The sequence below is a fragment of the Rattus norvegicus genome, chromosome 11, assembly GCF_036323735.1.
Source record: "Rattus norvegicus strain BN/NHsdMcwi chromosome 11, GRCr8, whole genome shotgun sequence".
NCBI classification, from domain to species: Eukaryota; Metazoa; Chordata; class Mammalia; order Rodentia; family Muridae; genus Rattus; species Rattus norvegicus.
Window position 1 is genome coordinate 58,971,123 of NC_086029.1, and position 23,051 is coordinate 58,994,173.

Below are 23,051 nucleotides of genomic sequence, written 5' to 3' on the forward strand. Positions count from 1 at the left end.
AAAATATTTTTATTACTAGAAATAATATGACATTCCTATGTCCCAGGAATATCCCTACAGAGTTTTTGTTGATGCCAAATAAAAGCTAATAATTTAATAATAATCTTCATATTTCAATTCTATAGTTGAAGGAAATTATGTTTATCATACTGAAAATGAAAAACCATCAAAAGTTGAATTTTAATTGCTACTTTTTACTAAAATATTAATAATTGAATTAAAATAAAAATTAAACTATAAAAAATCCCTTACTAATTACATTTTAAAATTATATCATTTCTAAAATTTGGGCTTTTTCTTTTTGGGTGTCTCTGTGTATGGTGTATGCAAGCATATGCATCTCATTTTTCATTTGTGGTACATTTTTGTGTGTAGAAGTTAATGTGGAAATCCTACATTATCATCAGATTGTCAATAGTCTTGCCCCATTTTTTTCTCTACTTTATTTACTAAGTTACGATCTCTCAATTAAACTCAGAGTATGTCAATGGGGTTAGTCTGGTTAGCTAGCTTGCTCAAGGGATCCCTTGCCTGTGTTTCTTGAATACTAAATTTACAGTTCTGCTGCCATGTTTACCTGACATTTATGTCTTTGGAGGGCATGAGTCTTGTTTCTCATGCTGTGCAGTAAGACTGAACCACTGAGCCCTCTCCATAGGCAAGGTTTTGAATTTTATTTAAAGTTAACAGACTTAATATTTTTTAGAGCAAATTTAGTTTTATAGATAATTTTTCTCTAAAAAAAAGAGAACATTTCAACATATATCTCTACCTCCTAAACATTTTCATCACTTACCATATCTTTTACTAGTGTGTTTTATTAGTTAAAAAATGACCTAGTGTAGACACACACTAAAGGTGATCCTTACATTTAATTCACCTGTATTATTGTATGCTTTACGAATCTAGAAAATCGTAGAAGGGCACACATCATTAATTGTGTTCGTGTGTAAATATCATTGCCCCAAATTAATCTAAACTCACATTACTTTGCCATATAACAATACATTAAAAATTAGGAATTCATATTAGAAAAGTAAATGTTGGAACACTTTCATTAATTGATTCCAAATCGCATTTATTATTTATTTGGGATACTACTATTTAGTCATTCACATGTAATTATATTGTAGTATTTAAATTTTAATGTCATTTACAGTCATTAGGAGTCATACTTTTCATATATATATATATATATATATATATATATATATATATATATCTCCCTAGGCATGCTTGCAACTTATTTTACATGCCTAATGCTGAACTCTTTTCTCTGCTTTGATGTTAGGACAGAAACTGTCTGGATATAGGCACACTGTTTGGATATAGCCTTCTTCCTTCTGTCGTGTTTATGTATAAGAGGACATAGTTTATGCACTTGAAAAAGTTATATTAATTAACAAGTAACTTCTATTGAAGATGAAGTTTCTATGCATTAAATTTATTTTAACTGGAATTGTGGCCTTCTCTTTGTGTAATAAAAAAAAGGAGCTGCTTATTTCCTTGTAACATAGAAAGGAAGATGCCTTTTATATTTAAATAGTACTAACTATTAGTGTTTGATGAGTGGATGAACCAATGGGGGCATATGACCAGTGATGAGAAAAATCTGATGACTCATGACCACACCCCAAAGGGGATGCATGTCATTGCAGATGTTTTATGAGCTCTCTTGTGAAGAGAGTCAGGATTCTTTGGGACAATATCAATGCAAACATAAGATGTGAGAGCAAGATGGGTAATGCATTGAAATTTTCTTGAAGACACGGAAAGAGAAATCCAGAAATATGAATAAAGATACTCGCTATCTGCAATGGCTAGAGAAGCCATCACTATTTATCATATATGTGTAGATGATAATTAGAAATAAAGGGTCTAACATTTCCCCAAATGTGGCATTCAGTCTCTCGTGTATCTGGATCAAAAATGGAATGTTGCCCTCATGGATACAATTCCTTCAAATGTCTATATCCAAACCCTATTTTTGTAATGTTAAAAATTTAAATATGTGGTTTCCACAAAACCAAATAAATGCTCCATATCCTTTAGAGACTAAAATTTCACAGTGAATGGGAAAAATGATTTTGCTGTAAAACAGCCAATTATTAATTTTTGGAAAACAAAGTTTTGAAAGTTAAATGATTTAGCTACTTAGATTTTTGAGGAATGTTTCTTTGGCATTTTTTACTTTTCTTTATTTCTCTTTATCATCAGCTTATAGATACATCTTTTAAATTTCTACTTTGCAACTTCACTGTGATGAGGGGGGGTGATAGGCATGTTGTTTAGAACTGCTATAAAATTTTTGAGGAAAAGGAAATTTTGGACAAGTCTTTTATCACAGAAACTTTGACAATTCAGAGATTATGTTGGTCTTCCTCTGTCTCTGTCTTTCTGTCTCTCTCTCTGTGTTTCTATCTCTGTCTGTCTGTCTATCTGTCTGTCTCTCTTCTCCCCTTCTGTCTTTAAGTTAAATTTTTGTAACTTTTGATTATCAGATGAGAAGAGATTCTAAATAAATAAAAGATTACCCAAAATGAGCACCTGACACTCCAGCAGTGAAAGGCTTCAGTTGAAGTACATCTAATTAGAGAAAATTTTAATTAGAGATCAATAAAAGTAAATGGAGTCCTAATTTAAATCAACACAATATTGGTAGTTGAATACTAAACAAACTAATACTAACCATTAACTATTGAATATAATTTACATATACTGAAAATTAACCATCCTATGTGATTAAGTCCTGCAAACAAGATAATATATGCACCAAAATCAACTTTTATGTATTCATCTACATTTGGAGAATTTTTGCCAATATGAGGGTGAAATAAACCCCTTTTGGAGTCAATTATGTAAATATATGTTGATTTGAATGATCTTTGTTTCTTTAACAGGTTTAAGTAATAAAGTTTCTATTGATAGAAAGATAATGATGTTGGATTATTTATTATTTCATCATTAGGATTCAACCTACAGAGAGCAATTAATTATCCCGAGTATAGGATTACCCTTGAAAACTAAAGTGTTTGCAGCTGTGCAAGCTACTAATCTGGATGGCAGGTAATTGTGCACTCTTACCTTGATTAGCTAAACTTCTTAGCTCTCCCCAGTCATAATGTTAGCTTATTCGTTTTGAAGTCTTACTTGAACTATATGGTCATTGCCACACCATTAAGTCATACTGATAAAAATAAACCACAAATTATAAGGGCTAAGGGAGTCCTACTCATTTTATGTCCTTAATTGGGAAATGGCAAGGCTTCTCATAAACACACAGGAGTAGTTACTGAAAGAGGCCATGTGGAGGTCTACTGGGATACCAGAATGTTCTATATATCTTCATCCGAAAGTTAACTTGTCCAATGACATTTGACACACCTGTGATTTTTTTAACTGTCATGGTAGAAATCTGTACTAAAATTATATAAAACAGTTTTCAGAAAGAACTCTGCAAATAAATAAATAACAACCAACACCAGTATTTTTTATTCTGTCTAGAAAACTCACCTTTAACTTTCTAGTAAAAAAAAGAACCCTCAAAGAAACCTCTCAGAACTGAAAGGGATTCTCATATCATGACATTGTTTAAAATAAGAACAAAACAAAAACAAAGCAAAAAATACCAACAAAAACCAAAAAAAAAAAAAAAACCAAAACATGACTCTTACATGAGAACTTAAAAGTTGAAGATCCATTTCAGCCTTTACAACTATGAAACAGATGGTGTTTTTTTTTTTTTGAGAGGGGGGTGTAGACTATGTTTTAAATTTGGGACTCTGCAGGAGACTTGTATACTGTAGGAGTGTGGTGTCACTTCACATTCTCCTGTCCCTCTAAGCATTGGTTGTGTAGCATGCAATCATTTTACCAAGTGTAGGAATTTCTTCTCATTTATATTTATTTACTATGGATATATATATATGTATATATATATATCACTGGTGATGATGAAAGTCATAAATCTTACTCTACTATAACCCTATGGAAGACAGTTATATACCCTCATGGATTCTACTAATAAAATGCTATCAGGAAATCGCACTGCTATCCCTACTGAGTCAATACATATACCAAACACATTTTACATGTTATTAGACTACAATTTTATGGTAACTTCCTTAAACAGTATGATTTATACTGAGACATAGCTGTATGGCAGTGCAATTCACTTTGCAGTTTTGTTCCTTCCTGCTTTGACCACCCACCTGCCTTCTCTCCTGTTATTTGAGACATTCACCTCCATTCCACTTGCCAATTGTTGCAAAATTCTAAATACATAGTTTTTAGAGAAATGTTTAATAAACAAACTTTTGTAAATAGCAAATATTGAAAATATAATTCACATGCTAAGAATTTGGCTAATGCTTTCTTTGGATTGATTACCAACACTCTAGGAGGACTCTGACATCAGATCATGTTTGTTTCTGCCTGCAGATGGAATGTATTAATGGATTATTGCTACACAACCCCATCTGGGAATCCAAATGATGAGACTCGTTATGATCTCTTCCTTAGGTAGGTGTCTAAGTCTTGTTCTGAAACCAAAGACCCCATTATAGATAATTAAAATGTAGTACAAAGGTCAGACAAACAATTTATACCTCACTTGGAACTTTTACAATTTGAACTTGTATACTACAGTATGAAAGTTATAAACAGTTTGCAACACAAAATAAGTCTGTTGTAGAAGGAGAATTGTAACTAAGTTACATCTACTAACAATGTTACATTCATGTTTAGGAGATATGGGATATTTCACGGTCTTATGTACTGAAAACAGTAAGATTATCATATTCAATAAAAGAGAGAAACAGGACAGTATTGTTTATTGGCAGTATACCATCTTATCATACATCAAAAGGACAGTAAAACTAAAGTAATGGTTGGAAAATTTAGATCCCAAAGCACTTTTGTTCATTTATCAGTATTGAATATGAAAGTATGCTACTTCCCTCCTTTTTTTAACCAGAACCAATAACTTCAACTTGGTTCCCCAATAGACAGTGATAGAGTGAATGCAACCTATGTCTAAGGAAAGGAGACATTGATCATAAAGCCATTCAATCATTCCAGCTTCCTCTCAGCATTTTTATCTGACAGCAGGACAGGCCTGAGAGATAAGCAATGTCTTCTAATCACACTTGCAAAGTGCACTTGGCTCAGATCACTGCAGTTATTGACACATGACGACTGAAGCATAATGGGAAACCAAAGAATGTGCTTTATTGGCTAATCAAGGTTAAGATGGTGCTCAGAGGATATGGCCAAACTACTACTTTTAATATATTAGATTGTTGGAAATGTTAAACTCAGCTAGGTTTTGGAGGAAAAAAATGTCAGTGTCTATGAAAAGACTTAAAGGAGTGCATGTTGTTTGATTTGACCCTTCCAAACTTAGAAGTGTATTTTTCAGTATTTATGATATTGTAGTCTCTCAGTTTTAGTAAAATTGTAAGGCACAGGAGTAAAATTGCATACACAGCAATAAAAAGTGTGACCCAGTGAATAGCAGAGAATCAGTCAGTCAAGGAGTTCACATCGGTGCAGCTATTGTGTGGTGAGTTATTAAACGGAAATTATTTTATAATTTTGCCCTTTTGTCCTCTTGATACTTTCATTCCTGAAGATTAAAAAATGTAAGTATATTAAGAAGTAAAGCTTAAGAACTGACATACATAACTTTGTATATAGTAAGACTCACTTACATCAAAAGCCACTATAAGCCAAAAGGTTCACTGTGGTTATTCGTAAGTGGAAAGATTATGTATCATTTTGATCAGACATTTGTTTACCCACATTTCTTTTTTTTTTGCTACAGCCAAACTTTTATTGAATCTTTTTTTTTATTAACTTGTGTATTTCTTATATACATTTCGAGTGTTATTCCCTTTCCCGGTTTCCAGGCAAACATCCCCTCCCCCCTCCCCCTCTTTATGGGTATTCCCCTCCCCATCCTCCCCCTCTTGCCACCCTCCCCCCAACAATCTAGTTCACTGGGGGTTCAGCCTTAGCAGGACCCAGGGCTTCCCCTTCCACTGGTGCTCTTACTAGGATATTCATTGCTACCTATGAGGTCAGAGTCCAGGGTCAGTCCATGTATAGTCTTTGGGTAGGGGCTTAGTCCCTGGAAGCTCTGGTTGCTTGGCATTGTTGTACATATGGGGTCTCGAGCCCCTTCAAGCTCTTCCAGTTCTTTCTCTGATTCCTTCAACGGGGGTCCTATTCTCAGTTCAGTGGTTTGCTGCTGGCATTCACCTCTGTATTTGCTGTATTCTGGCTGTGTCTCTCAGGAGCGATCTACATCCGGCTCCTGTCGGTCTGCACTTCTTTGCTTCATCCATCTTGTCTAATTGGGTGACTGTATATGTATGGGCCACATGTGGGGCAGGCTCTGAATGGGTGTTCCTTCAGTCTCTGTTTTAATCTTTGCCTCTCTCTTCCCTGCCAAGGGTATTCTTGTTCCCCTTTTAAAGAAGGAGTGAAGCATTCACATTTTGATCATCCGTCTTGAGTTTCATTTGTTCTAGGCATCTAGGGTAATTCAAGCATTTGGGCTAATAGCCACTTATCAATGAGAGCATACCATGTATGTCTTTCTGTGATTGGGTTAGCTCACTCAGGATGATATTTTCCAGTTCCAACCATTTGCTTACGAATTTCATAAAGTCATTGTTTTTGATAGCTGAGTAATATCCCATTGTGTAGATGTACCACATTTTCTGTATCCATTCCTCTGTTGAAGGGCATCTGGGTTCTTTCCAGCTTCTGGCTATTATAAATAACGCTGCGATGAACATAGTGGAGCACGTGTCTTTTTTATATGTTGGGGCATCTTTTGGGTATATGGATCCTCAGGCAGTTCAATGTCCAATTTTCTGAGGAACCTCCAGACTGATTTCCAGAATGGTTTTACCAGTCTGCAATCCCACCAACAATGGAGGAGTGTTCCTCTTTCTCCGCATCCTCGCCAGCATTTGCTGTCACCTGAGTTTTTGATTTTAGCCAATCGCACTGGTGTGAGGTGAAATCTCAGGGTTGTTTTGATTTGCATTTCCCTTATGACTAAAGATGTTGAACATTTCTTTAGGTGTTTCTCAGCCATTCGGCATTCCTCAGCTGTGAATTCTTTGTTTAGGTCTGAACCTCATTTTTTAATAGGGTTATTTGTCTCCCTGTGGTCTAACTTCTTGAGTTCTTTGTATATTTTGGAAATAAGGCCTCTATCTGTTGTAGGATTGGTAAAGATCTTTTCCCAATCTGTTGGTTGCTGTTTTGTCCTAACCACAGTGTCCTTTGCCTTACAGAAGCTTTGCAGTTTTATGAGATCCCATTTGTCGATTCTTGATCTTAGAGCATAAGCCATTGGTGTTTTGTTCAGGAAATTTTTTCCAGTGCCCATGTGTTCCAGATGCTTCCCTAGTTTTTCTTCTATTAGTTTGAGTGTGTCTGGTTTGATGTGGAGGTCCTTGATCCACTTGGACTTAAGCTTTGTACAGGGTGATAAGCATGGATCGATCTGCATTCTTCTACATGTTGCCCTCCAGTTGAACCAGCACCATTTGCTGAAAATGCTATCTTTTTTCCATTGGATGGTTTTGGCTCCTTTGTCAAAAATCAAGTGACCATAGGTGTGTGCGTTCATTTCTGGGTCTTCAATTCTATTCCATTGGTCTATCTGTCTGTCTCTGTACCAATACCATGCAGTTTTTATCACTATTGCTCTGTAATACTGCTTGAGTTCAGGGATAGTGATTCCCTCTGAAGTCCTTTTATTGTTGAGGATAGTTTTAGCTATCCGGGGTTTTTTGTTATTCCAGATGAATTTGCAAATTGTTCTGTCTAACTCTTTGAAGAATTGGATTGGTATTTTGATGGGGATTGCGTTGAATCTGTAGATCGCTCTTGGTTTACCCACCTTTCTATAATTATCACAGATTAATCATATGGAATGTGGTCATGAGACTTATGGGGTAAATATAGTGACAACTTCCGAATTCTTTCAAGTTTCTTACTGGAAGTTTTAGAGGATAAAGAGGGCTGCTGCTGATGGCAAATTACAGAAGTGACTCTAAGAAATGTAGCTAGAAGGAGACTCCTCTGAATTGGAGAGGCTGGCAGCAGGACTGTGGCCCAACAGTTGTCAGGGCTGGAGAACATGAGAAGTGTTGTTGGCAAGAGTTCCTGGAGACTCCACAGTGGTAGATCTTGTTAAATGGAAGGAAAGGAACTCATTAAAAGGTAAAAGTGAATGTCCCTCCTTATCTTGGAGTCCAGGAGAGACAATGAATTCTCTGAATTTCTTAAAGCTCAGCAGGGTGGAGGAAATTCAGCTACAGCATTGCAATGCAGTTGAACACTTCTGTCACTAAAACAGTAGCCTGGAGCCCTGGAGCTGGAGAAACCATGAAGAAAGTCTTTACCATTCTACTTTGCTTTAGAAGCCTCTGAAAGTAACGAGTCCAGCTAAATCCCAATACTTAAGGCAGAAACCATCTCAAAGAAACCATTTCTTTGCAATGTTGCAAAGCACTAAAAGAAAAAAAATTATTGAAAATGGCAGAATAATCGTTTTAAATATAAATTCATCACAAAAATATTATAGAAGACATTTGTAATTGAACATGTCAATACTAATTTTAAAACTATTAAAAGGAACCTTCAGTAACAAGGATCAAATTATTAGAACTCGGGGTTGGGGATTTAGCTCAGTGGTAGAGCGCTTGCCTAGGAAGCGCAAGGCCCTGGGTTCGGTCCCCAGCTCTGAAAAAAAGAACAAAAAAAATTATTAGAACTTGGGAAAATAAAAATAGAAGAATAGAAAAGCAATGAAGATGGGAAACGGGAACTGGAAAAAAATTTAAGGTGGAAATAGATGTGACTCGAATATATTCACATGAATAGAGCCATATAGTTATAGAACACAAAGCATGGAAGACAAAAATAAAAAATCTAAATAAAAAGAAACAAGAATAAAGACAAAAAAGAGGAAACTGATGAAGAAATGACAGACAAAATGGTAAGTAAATGAATTAAAGCATGTATTTGTGTATGTCTATTTTCATTGTGTGTACATATTATATAAAATATATAAATTATATCATGACAAAATCCATCCTTAAGAATCTAAAACATTAGAACATTGTTTAAAAGTATGATTTAAGAATACTTTCCTAAACTGAAAAAAATACCATCCCGTTGACTTACTGAAAATATGAGCTACATAAAATTTAATGTTTCCTAAAGTGGAAACTAGAAAATACTAAGAAAGACATAGTCAAGATTGTAATAAAAGTTGGAGATTTTATCCCTCAGGAAACTTAACTGAAATTGGAAAATTAGAATATGTGTCAAATAGTAAGTTGGAGTGTGATTGAGGAAGGCACCTAATCCCAACCTCTGGACTCTGTGGGCATGTATATTCATAAACACATACACACACACAAACTTACACACATATGCATGCACACGCAAGCACATACACACATAAGCACATGCACACATCCATACACATACTTACATGTACATGCACTCACAAGCACATATGTACACATACACAGCACATAAGCACACATACACAAGCACATACATATACATACACACAAATAGATACACATGTGTACATATGATATCTATATACACACACATATAGAGATCATAATAAAATAATAAACAGAATGTCTTTGTCATTTGAATGCTCATAAAATGCAGAACTACCACTTAGGTTTAAGAGGAAATACACTAAGAAGTTAAAATACATTGGGGGAAAGATTATTTGAAAAGCAAGTCACAGGCTAATGTTGTAAAGAAAAGATGTCTGGCTGATACAAAGAAAATGCAAAATGTGAGGTAGAGAGTAAGATGCAGAGGCGTGGTCCATTAGAACTCACAGAAATAGTTCCAAAGTCAGGAAAGGATGTGGTAGTGGACTAGAAACAAAGTATCGAGTGGGAAGTTAGATCTCAGGAGATTTCAGGGAAGTACAGTGCTCCAAATGAGAGGGGATGAGTAGGTATTCAAAAGAAAAGAAAAGAAAATCTCTAAACAATGAATAATTGTAAGAAAAATATCAGTTCTATACTTCACTCAACACAGCATAGTAAACCCAAATTGAATATTAATTTAAAATACAGATAACTCAGCTTTAGAAGTAGCAGAATGAAATATGTAAAATACTTCTAAAACTTTGCAATGGCCACTTGCAACGTATTTTGCAAATCAGCAACAATTCCCCTGCTACATGAAAATCTTATATGAATCAGAAAGGGGAAGGCCACAGTTGAATTTGACAAAGGAAGTACACAGTTTACAGTGTATATGAAAAGACAGACAAACTCATTTTTATTATGAACAGTATACCTTAAAATTATATGGGAATATTTTCTTATTACTGTCAATCAAGCAGAAAACAATCCAAATATATATTTATATATGTATATATATATATATACACACATACACACATATATTATATACACACACACATATATATGTATATATAATGCAATAGGTATTGTGGTAAATGTATTAAATTATCTTCAATATATATGTATGATATTTTGTATAGGTTTAATATTCATTAGTTTTTTATTACAATGAATGATCAAAGCAATCAATTGTACTTTAGGAATTGACTAAATAAATTCTAGCTTTTGTGTACACTGGAGCATTCTACTGTTGTTTAAAATAATGATTGGGCTCTGTTATATTTATGGAAAAAGATCTGTAGAATGAAGTACTAACTTAATAAAAGCATGGTTTATATAAAATACTAAAATAACATTTTCTTATATCAATATATCTTACATCGTATATCAGATATTTTAAAATACCCTGGAATAATACAAAATATATACAATAATTTTTTTCCTGTAAAGTTTACGTGTGAGTGTGGTGTGGTGATGGGAGGGGCTGTTTTATGTTTTACATTATTTGGTCCTTTGAATCCTGGAACAGTATGGTGCTCCTAAACTTGATATTACCCTGTGGTCAGAAACTGCTCTGTTTACATTTTACGATCTATTTACACTTGTCATTGATTTGCTTGTGCCCTTACCAAAATCAGTGACCACACATTAAAACATAATGAGGGTACCCTTCGTGCCATTCAAATTAATCCACAAGTCCCAAGTAGTTACTCCTTTCCAATGATGCCCTGTTTTCTGATCCCCTAAAATATAGCTGTGACAAAGATCCTCAGACTACCGTCATCGAAAATGGCAGAAGCCAGAGGGGCCGGTTTTCCTTTGAAGTCTTCCGTTTTGTGAAACACAAGAATCAGAAAATGTCCACTGTCTTTCTGCACTGCCTCACGAAGCTCTGCAGAGCGGACGACTGTCCTCTCCTCATGCCGGTATGTCTATAAGCAATTTTACTTCAAGTCTCTGAATTAATCTAAGCTAAAAGACTGTTAGATCTCAGGGAAGTCATAGGTCAGGGTGAACGATGAGTTGATTGTTCAATCATTAAGGATTTTACAATTGTTTATTTTGTGCCAAGCTGGACATGGAGTGATGAAACTACTATGGAATTGGATTCTGTTGGCTTAATTTTCGGGATCATGAAAGAATGATCGAGAACACAAAGGAAAAGCAGTAGTAGCAAAGGCAGATGAGCATGTGGATTGTAGTAAGAAGGAGTGAAAGGAGAGGAAAATTGGTGGGATAGTCAGAGGCTGGTGATTTTGAGGATGGATGGACCCCCAGCAGGGCAAAGATCAAGAGACAGTCCATATCAAGGATGCTCAGAAGTTACAGACACATGTAATGGGGTAGGAGGGGCAGAAGATTTAGGAAAACATGAGGAGGGTTGGGCTGGTTCTAGAAGATAAATTAGAGCCAGATGGTTCAGGAGTACTTTCAATTAAAAGTTAAAGTCTCTGAAAGATCTGGATCAAACGGGATACAGGCACCATCAAACTACAGATATAGTGAGGAGGGAATTTAAGAAAGTCAGAACATTTGTATTTAGACAGGCTCCCCAGAATTAAATTAATATTAACCAGAGAACAAACATGAGTAGTTTTTCAAATTTAAATTAGCTTTAATGTTTATATTTATCCCCAATATATGTGCAAATATGAAGTTATTTCTTCAACTCATTGAATTTTTTGGTCTTAACTCACTGGATCAGATAGAGGCAAAAGCAGAGTCCACTTTATTTTGGGTCTGTGCTGACCAACATTTTAAGGAAGAATTTATTAAAGGCTTGAGAGAAATAAAAGTGGCCGAGTTTGATAAACACAGCTCGTTTTCAGGAGAGCCGTTGAGCTATGTAAACTAATGAGGCAGTGCACAATTACAGCGAGGAGGAAATAAGAAATGTGGTCCAAGCTAGGAGAAGAAACACTGTAGCATTTATATGCAAAGTAATTAAATAAATGCACAGAAGGAAATGAATAAAATTAAACATGTGGTATGTCTTCCAAAAGAATCTGCTTTCCAAATGGCCATAAAGAAACAATTTTATGCTGGGGTGGAATTTCATTTGTTTTCATTAACACCTCAGATTTGTGGCAACAGAAAAAGGAGAGATGCTCAGAGCTGGACGACTTGGGCCCCGCAGAGCACTTCTGGAAACGCGGTCCTCTCTGCGGGACCGATCATCACCCGGAGCGGTAAGAAGACCCTCTTTTTGTATGTAGTCAGAGAGGGAGACAAAAACGGTGGGCTACTTGGCAGCTATGTTTCTAAATAGCACTACTTAGCGTTGAGACTCGTGAACAATTTTAACATCACAGCAGTTTCCCATTTACCCAGTGTTTATTCAAGAGACAGTGTTATCTTCTGTATATTTCCTAGTTACACACACACACACACACACACACCCCAAATGTTCCATGACTTCTGTGGCTCCAGGCTACACTTGCTGCTTATTCTCTTCCCACTGTAGCACACCTTTAAGGACTGTGTGTACTGGTTCCCTTGTTATCTGGTTTTGCATTGACCCAGAGGAGGCACTGTCAGAGACTTGGCAGCCACAAAGAAGTAAAAATTACTCCTGGAAGATAGTTTCCTTGGTGCTGAAGAGATAGATGGTTCAGTAGTTGAGAGTACTTGCTGCTCTCACAGAGGATCCAGGTTTGGTTCTCAATTTCTATGTAGGTGGTTGTTGATCATCTCCTGTAACTTCAGATCCAGGAGATCTGAAACCTCTATCCTTTGCTGGAACAAGCACTTACTGTGCACACATGTGTACATAACACACACACACACACACACACACACACACACACACACACACACACACTTCCAAATAAAAAGTGTGTATTTTTTCAAAAGCAACATTTTTTTCTAAAGTTACACTCTGTGTTCTGGAAACCCTTTCCTAATCTACTGTACTTTCTTTTGTGAACTCTACCTCCTTGGAAACCATCCTATTAAACATGGTTGAGTTGCCCAGGTTTGGGACCACTGGCTCCATTGCTTCCTTCTCTGCCAAGTGATATGCAGTCACAAGCACACGTTTATGTGAGCATCTGAACACTGTCAGTACACATACATTCGTATGGACACAAGCATTTTTTTCATACATTTATGTACAAAAACAGACAGGTGTGACAAAAGATATGGATTTAATCCTGTATGAATCTAGACGCTTCCAGAACTGATTGGATAAAAGAGACATGTGGTAAATGTCGTAGAAACTGAAGCTGCACACACTTTACTCTAGGTCTAGATTTTATTCTAAAAAGCCACATGACTACTAATTACTGCATTTCTCTAGATATATGATTCTTTGTGTTTGGTATGTAGAGTTTTTAAAGGTAGGTTTAAAGATTCTTTATAATGTATTGCAAATGTCCTTAAAAATAGATAGAATAATTTTGGTTTGGTTTATATGCTAATAATGTTTTCTAAATTTTATATTAGCTTTAAGGTTGTTATTATCTTTCAATTAAATTGTCTTTACCTTTTTGCCAATGTCACCCATTTAATAGAAAAAAAGCCCAGTTTTCCTGAAATAGATAAATAATTAAGTTAAAAAATACTTTTAGCTTAAAAATACTTGAAATTGAGTTAATTATTCACTTCCTAGTGTTTGCATAAGCATACTATTATTGAAAAAAGCCAACGGGATCTTTAAACAGCGCAGAAGATTATTAAATGTGAAATTTCAAACCTAGTCTCTACTCTCTGAGGATTTGACTGATGGTTTGAAGATGACTATTTTGGGGTTTGTTAAAGGCCCAAGTCTTAACTCTATCTAGTCATAAAAAAAATGCTGATGGAATTACATTGAATGAAAATCGAGCTACTATTTCCAAAAATTAGCAATGCTTTAGGGTACATAAAACAAAACTACATTTATATTTATGGAATATATATACAATAATTTCCTATTAGATATGAACTTTTGAAGAGGCTTGTGTGTCCATTGTGAGTGGATGCTTTTAATAAATTAGTAACCTTGTTTCCTTTTTATCTAGACTCCTCAAAATTTTTTAAATATTTTGTTAGTGTAAGATAATTTTCAAAAGAAAAACAATTAAGACCCTTAAACTCTACTGAAGCTAGCTATCCAGATTTCTTGATTTCAGCTGTCCCATGTTTAGCTCCCTAAAATAGCTCATCTTTAAAAAAAAACTTGTTTTGGTTGTGAGTGAGAATCTTTCTGTGTGTAGCACACATGTGTGAGGCCAGAAGAGGACATGGATATCACTGGATTTGGAGTCACAGGTGTTGTGAGCTGCCTGGCTTAAGTGCTGGGAACCGAACTCAGATACTCTGGAAGAGTAGCAAGGACTCTTAATTGATACGCTATCTCCCAAGTAATAAAAGTATATCCCAGAAGCACAAGAAACTTGGCAGAATGCCTCTGTTGTTGTGCTCAGAGTTCCTCCTTTTTGTTTTGTGAACTGTTTCCACTTCACGAATGTCCAGAATCTGATACACGAGAACTTAGCTTTCTCCACTGGCAAAGCCTGAAAGGACCATCTTCAGATCCTTGAGACATTTTGGGAGTCCTTCTGTCTTGCTCTACCTCATTTTATTTCTCTATTTTTTGATTAGTAGCATGATGTTCATCTTTACAATGGCCTTATTGCTTACAGTTCAATTTATCAATATTAGAATACTACAAGATCCATGCACTCAGGTTCCACAAGAATCCAGAAGTCAAGCCATGTCTACTCTCAGACAAATCCCATGCAAGCTTAATATTTGGCTTCATGACCAGTGCTATCCTTTTTCCTTGGCTCACTAAAGGTTTTGCTTGAGTCTTCTAAAAGTTATCCCTCCAGGTGCAGTGATGGGTTTCTTTAGAGAAGTTCATTTCAGGCTTGGTTTGCCTGCTTCAAAGTCCTGATCCTTGGAAGTTTTGCTCAATTTACTAAGTAAGCCAATCTTTGCTAGGGAAATTTCTGGCTTAAGTCTTGAAAAAAAATCTTAGAAATCCTCTTTTGTTTTGTTTTTTTTTTTTTTTTAGTGAAATCAAATCTGTCTTAGTTATATTTGTCCAATGATAAGATTATCCCACTTGTTAGCTCATTTATAAAAAGTCCATATTTTTTGAAATGTAAAATTCTTAAATTTTACATTTCTGTGGTGTTCTTATAAAAGCTTCTGAGGTGGACAATGGGCTGTGGTGAATAATTCTGGTACAAATTCTGGAAAACAATAACACTTAATTGTTTTGCTAACATAAGTTGCTATCAATAACCCAAAGCTTGAACTTCAAGTAGTATCATTAAGTTTTGGGGTAGTTAATAATTTATAAGAGCACACTTATACTAGCCTTTTCAGAGGACAGGCACTCTGCTAGAAACTAACCCAGGAAGATGCCCCTTAAGGGATGTGGAATTCAGAGCTAGACTATTAACACATATTATACAATGGGAAATTTTTAAAGTTTAGTGCTTTTCTAAATGTAAAATATAGGGCTAATTAGTCAACATAAGTAATTAAACACTTTTTAAGTTTGCCAGAGATAAGGGAAATATTTATTCTGCATATATCTTCCCAGTGAGTACTGTTTACATATTTTCACTTAGTACAGCTTTTTAGATGGGGTGTGAGAAGGAACACATTGCAATGTGTATGCCATTTCTAGCTTGCACAGCTGGGGTACTGCTGTTATTGCCTCTGCCCTGTGAATCCTCCGATAGTTGAATATTCTTTGTGCATCTCACTGAGTTTAATATTCAAACTCAACTAATTCCTTCGGCCTTCACGCCTTTCTTTTGGCATATGTGTACATAGCAAGGCCAACAGGACTGGAGGGAACACAGAAGTGGGTGGTGACTTAACACTCCCAGAAAATACCTGCCTCCTCCTTGGGGCTACACAATGATTTTTATTACAACCCAATAAGTTAGAGGATATCAAAAACAAGAAACAGGAAACCAATCCTCTACCAGAAGCTGTTATTCAAAGGAAATTTCAAACTACATCGGAACGGTACATCGTTTGAATGCAGCTATGCAATGGTGATCCAATGCTTTTATCTTCTCTGCTCTAAAAGCTGGAGCTAGTGCTTCCATTTCACATGAGGGGTTTGGTCCTAACACACAGGGGCATTTCGTCCAGTGCAAAGTGTTAGTGGGGGTATCCGGGATATTGTGTTTGTCAGTAGTGGGTGGTAATGTGAATGCAGAAGTTTTGATATTCTTTTAGCCTCTGGATGAAGAAAATACTGAATGGTGTGTATGTGTGTGTGTGTGTGTGTGTGTGTGTGTATGTGTGTCTGTGTGTGTGTGTCTGTGTGTGTGTCTGTGTGTGTGTCTGTGTGTGTGTCTGTGTGTGTGTGTCTGTGTGTGTGTGTCTGTGTGTGTGTCTGTGTGTGTGTCTGTGTGTGTGTCTGTGTGTGTGTCTGTGTGTGTGTCTGTGTGTGTGTGTCTGTGTGTGTGTCGTGTGTGTGTGTGCGCGTGTCTGTGTCTGTGTGTGTGTGTCTGTGTGTGTGCGTGTCTGTGTCTGTGTGTGTGTGTCTGTGTGTGTGTGTCTGTGTGTGTGTCGTGTGTGTGTCTGTGTGTGTGTCTGTGTGTGTGTCGTGTGTGTGTGTGCGCGTGTCTGTGTCTGTGTGTGTGTGTGTGCGTGTCTGTGTCTGTGTGTGTGTGTCTGTGTGTGTGTCTGTGTGTGTGTGTCTGTGTGTGTGTGTCTGTGTGTGTCTGTGTGTGTCTCTGTGTGTGTGTGTCTGTGTGTGTGTGTCTGTGTGTGTGTGTCTGTGTGTGTGTCTGTGTGTGTGTCTGTGTGTGTGTGTCTGTGTGTGTGTCGTGTGTGTGTGTGCGCGTGTCTGTGTCTGTGTGTGTGTGTGTCTGTGTGTGTGCGTGTCTGTGTCTGTGTGTGTGTGTCTGTGTGTGTGTCTGTGTGTGTGTCTGTGTGTGTGTGTCTGTGTGTGTGTGTCTGTGTGTGTGTGTGTCTGTGTGTGTGTCTGTGTGTGTGTCTGTGTGTGTGTGTCTGTGTGTGTGTCTGTGTGTATGTGTGTGTGTCTGTGTGTGTGTCTGTGTGTGTGTCTGTGTGTGTGTCTGTGTGTGTGTGTCTGTGTGTGTGTCGTGTGTGTGTGTGCGCGTGTCTGTGTCTGTGTGTGTGTGTGTCTGTGTGTGTGCGTGTCTGTGTCTGTGTGTGTGTGTCTGTGTGTGTGTCTGTGTGTGTGTCTGTGTGTGTGTCTGTGTGTGTGTGTCTGTGTCTGTGTGTGTGTGTGTCTGTGTGTGCGTCTGTGTGTGTGTCTCTGTGTGTGTGTGTCTGTGTGTGTGTGTCTGTGTGTGTGTGTGTCTGTGTGTGTGTGTCTGTGTGTGTGTGTCTGTGTCTGTGTGTGTGTCGTGTGTGTGTCTGTGTGTGTGTCTGTGTGTGTGTGTGTGTCTGTGTGTGTGTGTCTGTGTCTGTGTGTGTGTGTGTCGTGTGTGTGTCTGTGTGTGTGTCTGTGTGTGTGTCTGTGTGTGTGTGTCTGTGTGTGTGTGTGTCTGTGTGTGTGTGTCTGTGTGTGTGTGTCTGTGTGTGTGTCTGTGTGTGTGTCTGTGTCTGTGTGTGTGTCTGTGTGTGTGTCTGTGTCTGTGTGTGTGTCTGTGTGTGTGTCTGTGTGTGTGTCTGTGTGTGTGTCTGTGTGTGTGTGTCTGTGTGTGTGTGTCTGTGTGTGTGTCTGTGTGTGTGTGTCTGTGTGTGTGTGTGTGTGTGTGTGTGTGTGTGTGTGTGTGTGTGTGTTTTGGAGGAGTCTAGGCATCTCTGCCTCATTCTGGACACTTCATAGGAAGGAGCTATTTACTCAAAGCAAACTATAAGGGATTAAATGTAGCCCAGAAAGAACACATTAAAAGGATTTTAGCGTATCCTATAAACAGGACGTGCAAGTCTTTTGGATGAGTCACCACAGTCCATTCATCACATTTATTTCCATGAGAAAGGAAATAACTTTATATAGAGATGTTAGGTGGAGTTCGGGATGTTCCTGTGAGTGTTATTTTTCTTTTTTGTCCTAATATAATGCAGTGCACGTTGTAAGACAACTTCCAAATGGTTACCAGTGCACATGGTTAATCATCCCCAAAATGAGTGCTCATGCACAGTGTAAAGAGTTCTCTCAGTGAATGACATATTAGCCAAAATCTGTATTTCAGGATGGGATAATTAAACTTTTTTTGCTGAGAATCAAGTGTCTGAACAAAAATAATATATTCCCTGAGCAAATATATAAAATAATTTTGTTTATGAAGATTAATATTTCCAACTATGAAATATTTTCTATACTTGGTCAGTTTATGTTATTTTAGGGAAAAAATAAAGACTGAACTGGAATCATGATGCTCGCATATGTTTACTTTGCCATAGACGCAATGACAGGCAGAAATTTCCTCACCTGTAAAATGGTTGTAGCAATAATATCTAAGCCACAGAGCTAACATGTGGGCTAAATATGGCAACACATGAAATAGCGCTTTATGGTCTCAATCATGTTATAGTTACACATGCATTAATTGTAAAAAAAAGTGTTCAACACATAAATAATCAACTATGCATATCTTATGATTTAAGTAACAATAACAAGCACACATGTACATGTTGATATGAGCATGCAATACTCCAGTTGCAGGCTGAAAGGTTAATTTTAACCTGATTGTAAATTGGGCAGTAAGATTGGGGAAATCAGTACATGTGCTCATTGCCACTGAGATGTTCACCAAAGAAAAGTGAAAGTCAACAGTCCCAACCTTCCACTTAGCAGGTACCCAGAGAACTCCAACTCAATCTCAGGGGTCTTTTTAGCCTTTTGTTCAGTTATTAAGTGTGAATTTATCTTCTTGGATCTCAGAATGGTGTTTTTGGAGATCATGTTAGGCAAACGCACAACACTTAAAATAGAGTGACACTAAATAATGACTATTTCTCTGTAGCAGAATAACAAATGGCAGGTTATAGGCCCATAAGAAATGTAATAGCTGTTAACAATTACTGCCCTCACTAATCTGGCAGAGAGAAAATGGCAAGACAATGTTGGCAGGAAAGAATACAGTATAAAATATTTTGCGACTGTATTTGTAGACTTGAGGGTGAAATCCCATACAGGAGGAGTAGAAAACTGGAAAACAGAAAGGTTTATGGACTCTCATTCATGACTCCATGGAGCTCAGGAGAGGGATCGGTAAAGAAAATTAATAAGGATGGGGTTTAGAACTTATGGAGTCAGAATACACAAAAACAAATGTTGCACAGACATTTTCACTTCCATTTTTCTGTTATCTCTCCTCAGATGAGACTCCAACCAACAATTCACAGCTTGGTAAGATAAATAAAATAAAAGTGTTATGTTTCAAAATGTTTTGGTGATCTGTTGTGAAACTGTAGCTGACCAGTTTGCTAGCTCTCCCAATTTGCTAAGTTTAAATAACAGTTCACAGAAGAGTTTTAAACCCATATGTCATGTGTTGATCCATTTTTTTATAAAACCATTAGCTTTCATTTTGCTTTATTTTGTCTTTTGGATATCAAATTTCTGATCTATACAATATTTTGGGTCTTTGGTTGAATTGTAAGTCATACTTTATAACATACTCCAGTGTGCTGCTGTGAAATATGGTGAGGGATATTCTATAGGAGCAGAGTGGGAAGGCAGTGAGTAAAGTACATCTTGAAGACTGTATAACAGTATATGTGCTTCTTACAGGTTCCTTGAGTGTGCCTCCCTTTCAGCTGAATGCCGTCACCAGCTCTCTGATATCAGGAATGGTCATTCTGGGAGTCATGTGCTTTTCTCTCCTACTGTGCTCACTAGCCCTTCTGCACAGAAAGGGATCCACCAGCTTGGTTTTGAATGGTGTAAGAAACCCTGTCTTTGAGTGACAGTGACTGTTCCTGCTCTAGGACGAAGGTCACTGATCACTCTGTGCGACTGTGGTCAGCCATCCATCTGAGTTCAATGACAGCAACACTTGATATTTTTAGGTTAGGTAGATTTCTTTTTGTAGCTCATGAGTGCTAAGATAGTGAAAGACTATTGATGGTATGGCTACGCCACCTATGTAAGTGGCCAACCCCATTTTCTTACCATCAAAGGGCACATTGACAATAACTAAAAATATTCAGGACTTAGACCTTAAAAGGTCAGTCATTTTTCAGTTCATTTGTAATTTCTGTTGACTGTTGGTATAAGAGGTCAATTTAACCACAGAGGAAAAAAAGAATTTGTTCCATTTTCTTCCAAGCAGTAAAGCCCAATGAGTGATTTTAAATTGTGTATGTGGTCCAAAAATGAAAGTTACCTTTTGTTTTTTTTAACTCCAGGTAATTCCAGCTTAAGGCTACATTTTAAAGGGACATTTTGAGTTAACTACTATTTCTCCTGATCTCTTGTGTCATGGATTGATGTTTAATCCTGATGACATTTGTTTAAAAAAAAAACAAAACTACAAATACACTTGGAAAAAAATCTATTCACATAGCAAATAGTAAAAGTGGGTTTTTAATGTCCAAAGGATGCATTGTATGTTATCAAATTATTTCTTTGAATAGGGATGGCTGTGAGGCCTCATCCTGGTTCATGTGGGACCATTGGCACAGGGTAACTCACCTGGCAGTTAAACATTCAGCTTCCATGTATCTAGCATCAAGGCCACTGTGGGAAGGTTATTCACAAGTCATTATGTGAGAAGCAGACACTGACAGCACCATAGAAGCATGATGCTCCCATTAGGGTTTCCCAGAAGACCAGTATTCTTTATATCCTAGAACAAAGAGGAACTGCAGAGTAAGTGTTGTTTGTAGAACATTTTAGGAGCCAACATGAAGAAGATGGTCCTTTGTCCTAAACATTTTATGAGAAATGGGGAAATGAATGGTTGAAAGGGGCTTTTTTTTAAGATGTCATTTTTCTAGAGGCTATACTCACTACACAATGAACAATAGATTTACCCAGTACTAAACAGTGAGAGCAATTATCCTTTATCATCTTTCCAAAACGATAATATTTAATCCAATTTTTAAACAAGTCATGTTCAACACAAAAGCAAAAAAAAAATAGATTCAAATTATTTCCACAACTGGACAAGTAAAAGAACCCAATGGTGTATACCAAAGTTCAGTATGTGCAGCTCCTGGTAGTGCTGTATTAACTGTAGAAATTTGATGTCATGACACTGTGATCCACTATTCAGGACAGATTTTAATATGCCATATGTAAATCAATATGCAATTTTAGATCTGCTTCAAGTGGAATATGTACACTGCAAATTAATATAATAATTAAATCAATCACCAAGTTAAAAGACTACCCTTTCTCCAATTTGCTTGAATATTTCAGGAGCAAGTGTTTATATTACAATAATTAGCTATCTAATTACCTCAACTCTTCTATTTCAAGGTGGGTGGCATGAAGTGAAATAGAACCTGAAGGAAGAAATCCTGGATAATTTCTTCAATATTAAACAAAAATTAAGCCACTTAAAAAGTCAATCTCCCCTTTCATTCTGACCTCCTTCTGTGGTAACACGATTAACTGATCATCACACCATAGGACTCTCTGTGTATGTGGACAGTACTGAAATACTGTGGCGAATCTAAGTCTATGTTTTCCTTGGGTGAATAGTGGTTCAAGCTTAAACTCTGGGACTAGCACTGTAGATCACGGAGGCTGACTTTTCTGTTTGAATTCTTCGCCTTTGGATGGTTAGTGCTTCCTCTTTTGTCCATTAAATCCTACACTTTATTGCACAGAACTAAATAATCAACATACAGCATTTTGGAAACACCTCAAGCCTAGTGTGTCCTTTGGCTGCCCCTTTTATCATGAGCAAGAGAAGCAAAGCTATAAGCGGGTTTGCTTCAGTCAGCTTTACCCTGTAATACTCAAACTGTAGGTTCTGTTTTAGTTACTCTGAGTTTTTTTGGTTATTGTAGTAGGAAGACCTTACAAATATGTGCAAATGTCTTTTCAGTTTTAATACCTCAAACTGTTTTTTTTTGTGCTTCAGGGGTAAGGTCTGATGACATGTACAAAATTAATAAAAAATAATTTGAAATGAATGTTTTGAAAATATTAGCTTGTTTATTTAAGACTGTATTTCTTCTTCCTGCTCTATGTACCTATTCTTTTCAGGAAAGCTGAGAATGAATGCTCTAAAGTAAACATCAGCAAGGGAGGTGGGTTGTGTCTGTAGACAGATGAAGTCTGTCCTAGCAACACTGAGCTTCCCAGCCATGGGGATGATTGGGGTCTTCATTTATGGTCCTTTACTCGGAACTTGATCTCTGACTAAGATGACTTTCATACTTTGGTGGGTGTAGTAAAAGGAAAGGACGCTGGTTTCTGTGTAGTTACAGATATGACAGGTTCTGATGTCATCCTGCCTCCTTAGGGAAGGTGAGGTGGGAAGAAACAACATTGACAAGAACTTCTTTTCAGGTCTAAGTGAGAATGCAGTCTTACTGGGCATGACACAGAATCCTCAAGTATGGGGAGTTAGCTTACTGGAGGTTTTTGGAGGGGGACCCACGGAGCCTGTAGCATCACTTTGTGTACCCCCAGGCAGTCAAACATTAGAAGCAAGACTATAGCAGAAGTCCATGGTACCTGCTGTCAACAAACATTTGAAGAATTATGAGAGGATGGAGACCATGAACACATTT

At 36.9% G+C, this 23,051-nt stretch overlaps 1 protein-coding gene across 1 annotated transcript in view; it reads left to right on the forward strand.

Annotated features, from left to right (window-relative positions):
* The window catches only part of Zpld1 (zona pellucida-like domain containing 1), a 59,701-nt gene extending 37,320 nt beyond the window's left edge, over positions 1-22,381 (forward strand). The window contains exons 7-12 of the mRNA XM_039088739.2: positions 2,969-3,066; positions 4,441-4,521; positions 11,185-11,356; positions 12,511-12,619; positions 19,681-19,710; positions 20,095-22,381. Of these exons, the coding sequence (XP_038944667.1) occupies positions 2,969-3,066; positions 4,441-4,521; positions 11,185-11,356; positions 12,511-12,619; positions 19,681-19,710; positions 20,095-20,270 (666 nt within the window). The 3' untranslated portion in view covers positions 20,271-22,381. The remainder of the gene's footprint in view (positions 1-2,968; positions 3,067-4,440; positions 4,522-11,184; positions 11,357-12,510; positions 12,620-19,680; positions 19,711-20,094) is intronic.
* Positions 22,382-23,051: the final 670 nt, after the last annotated feature.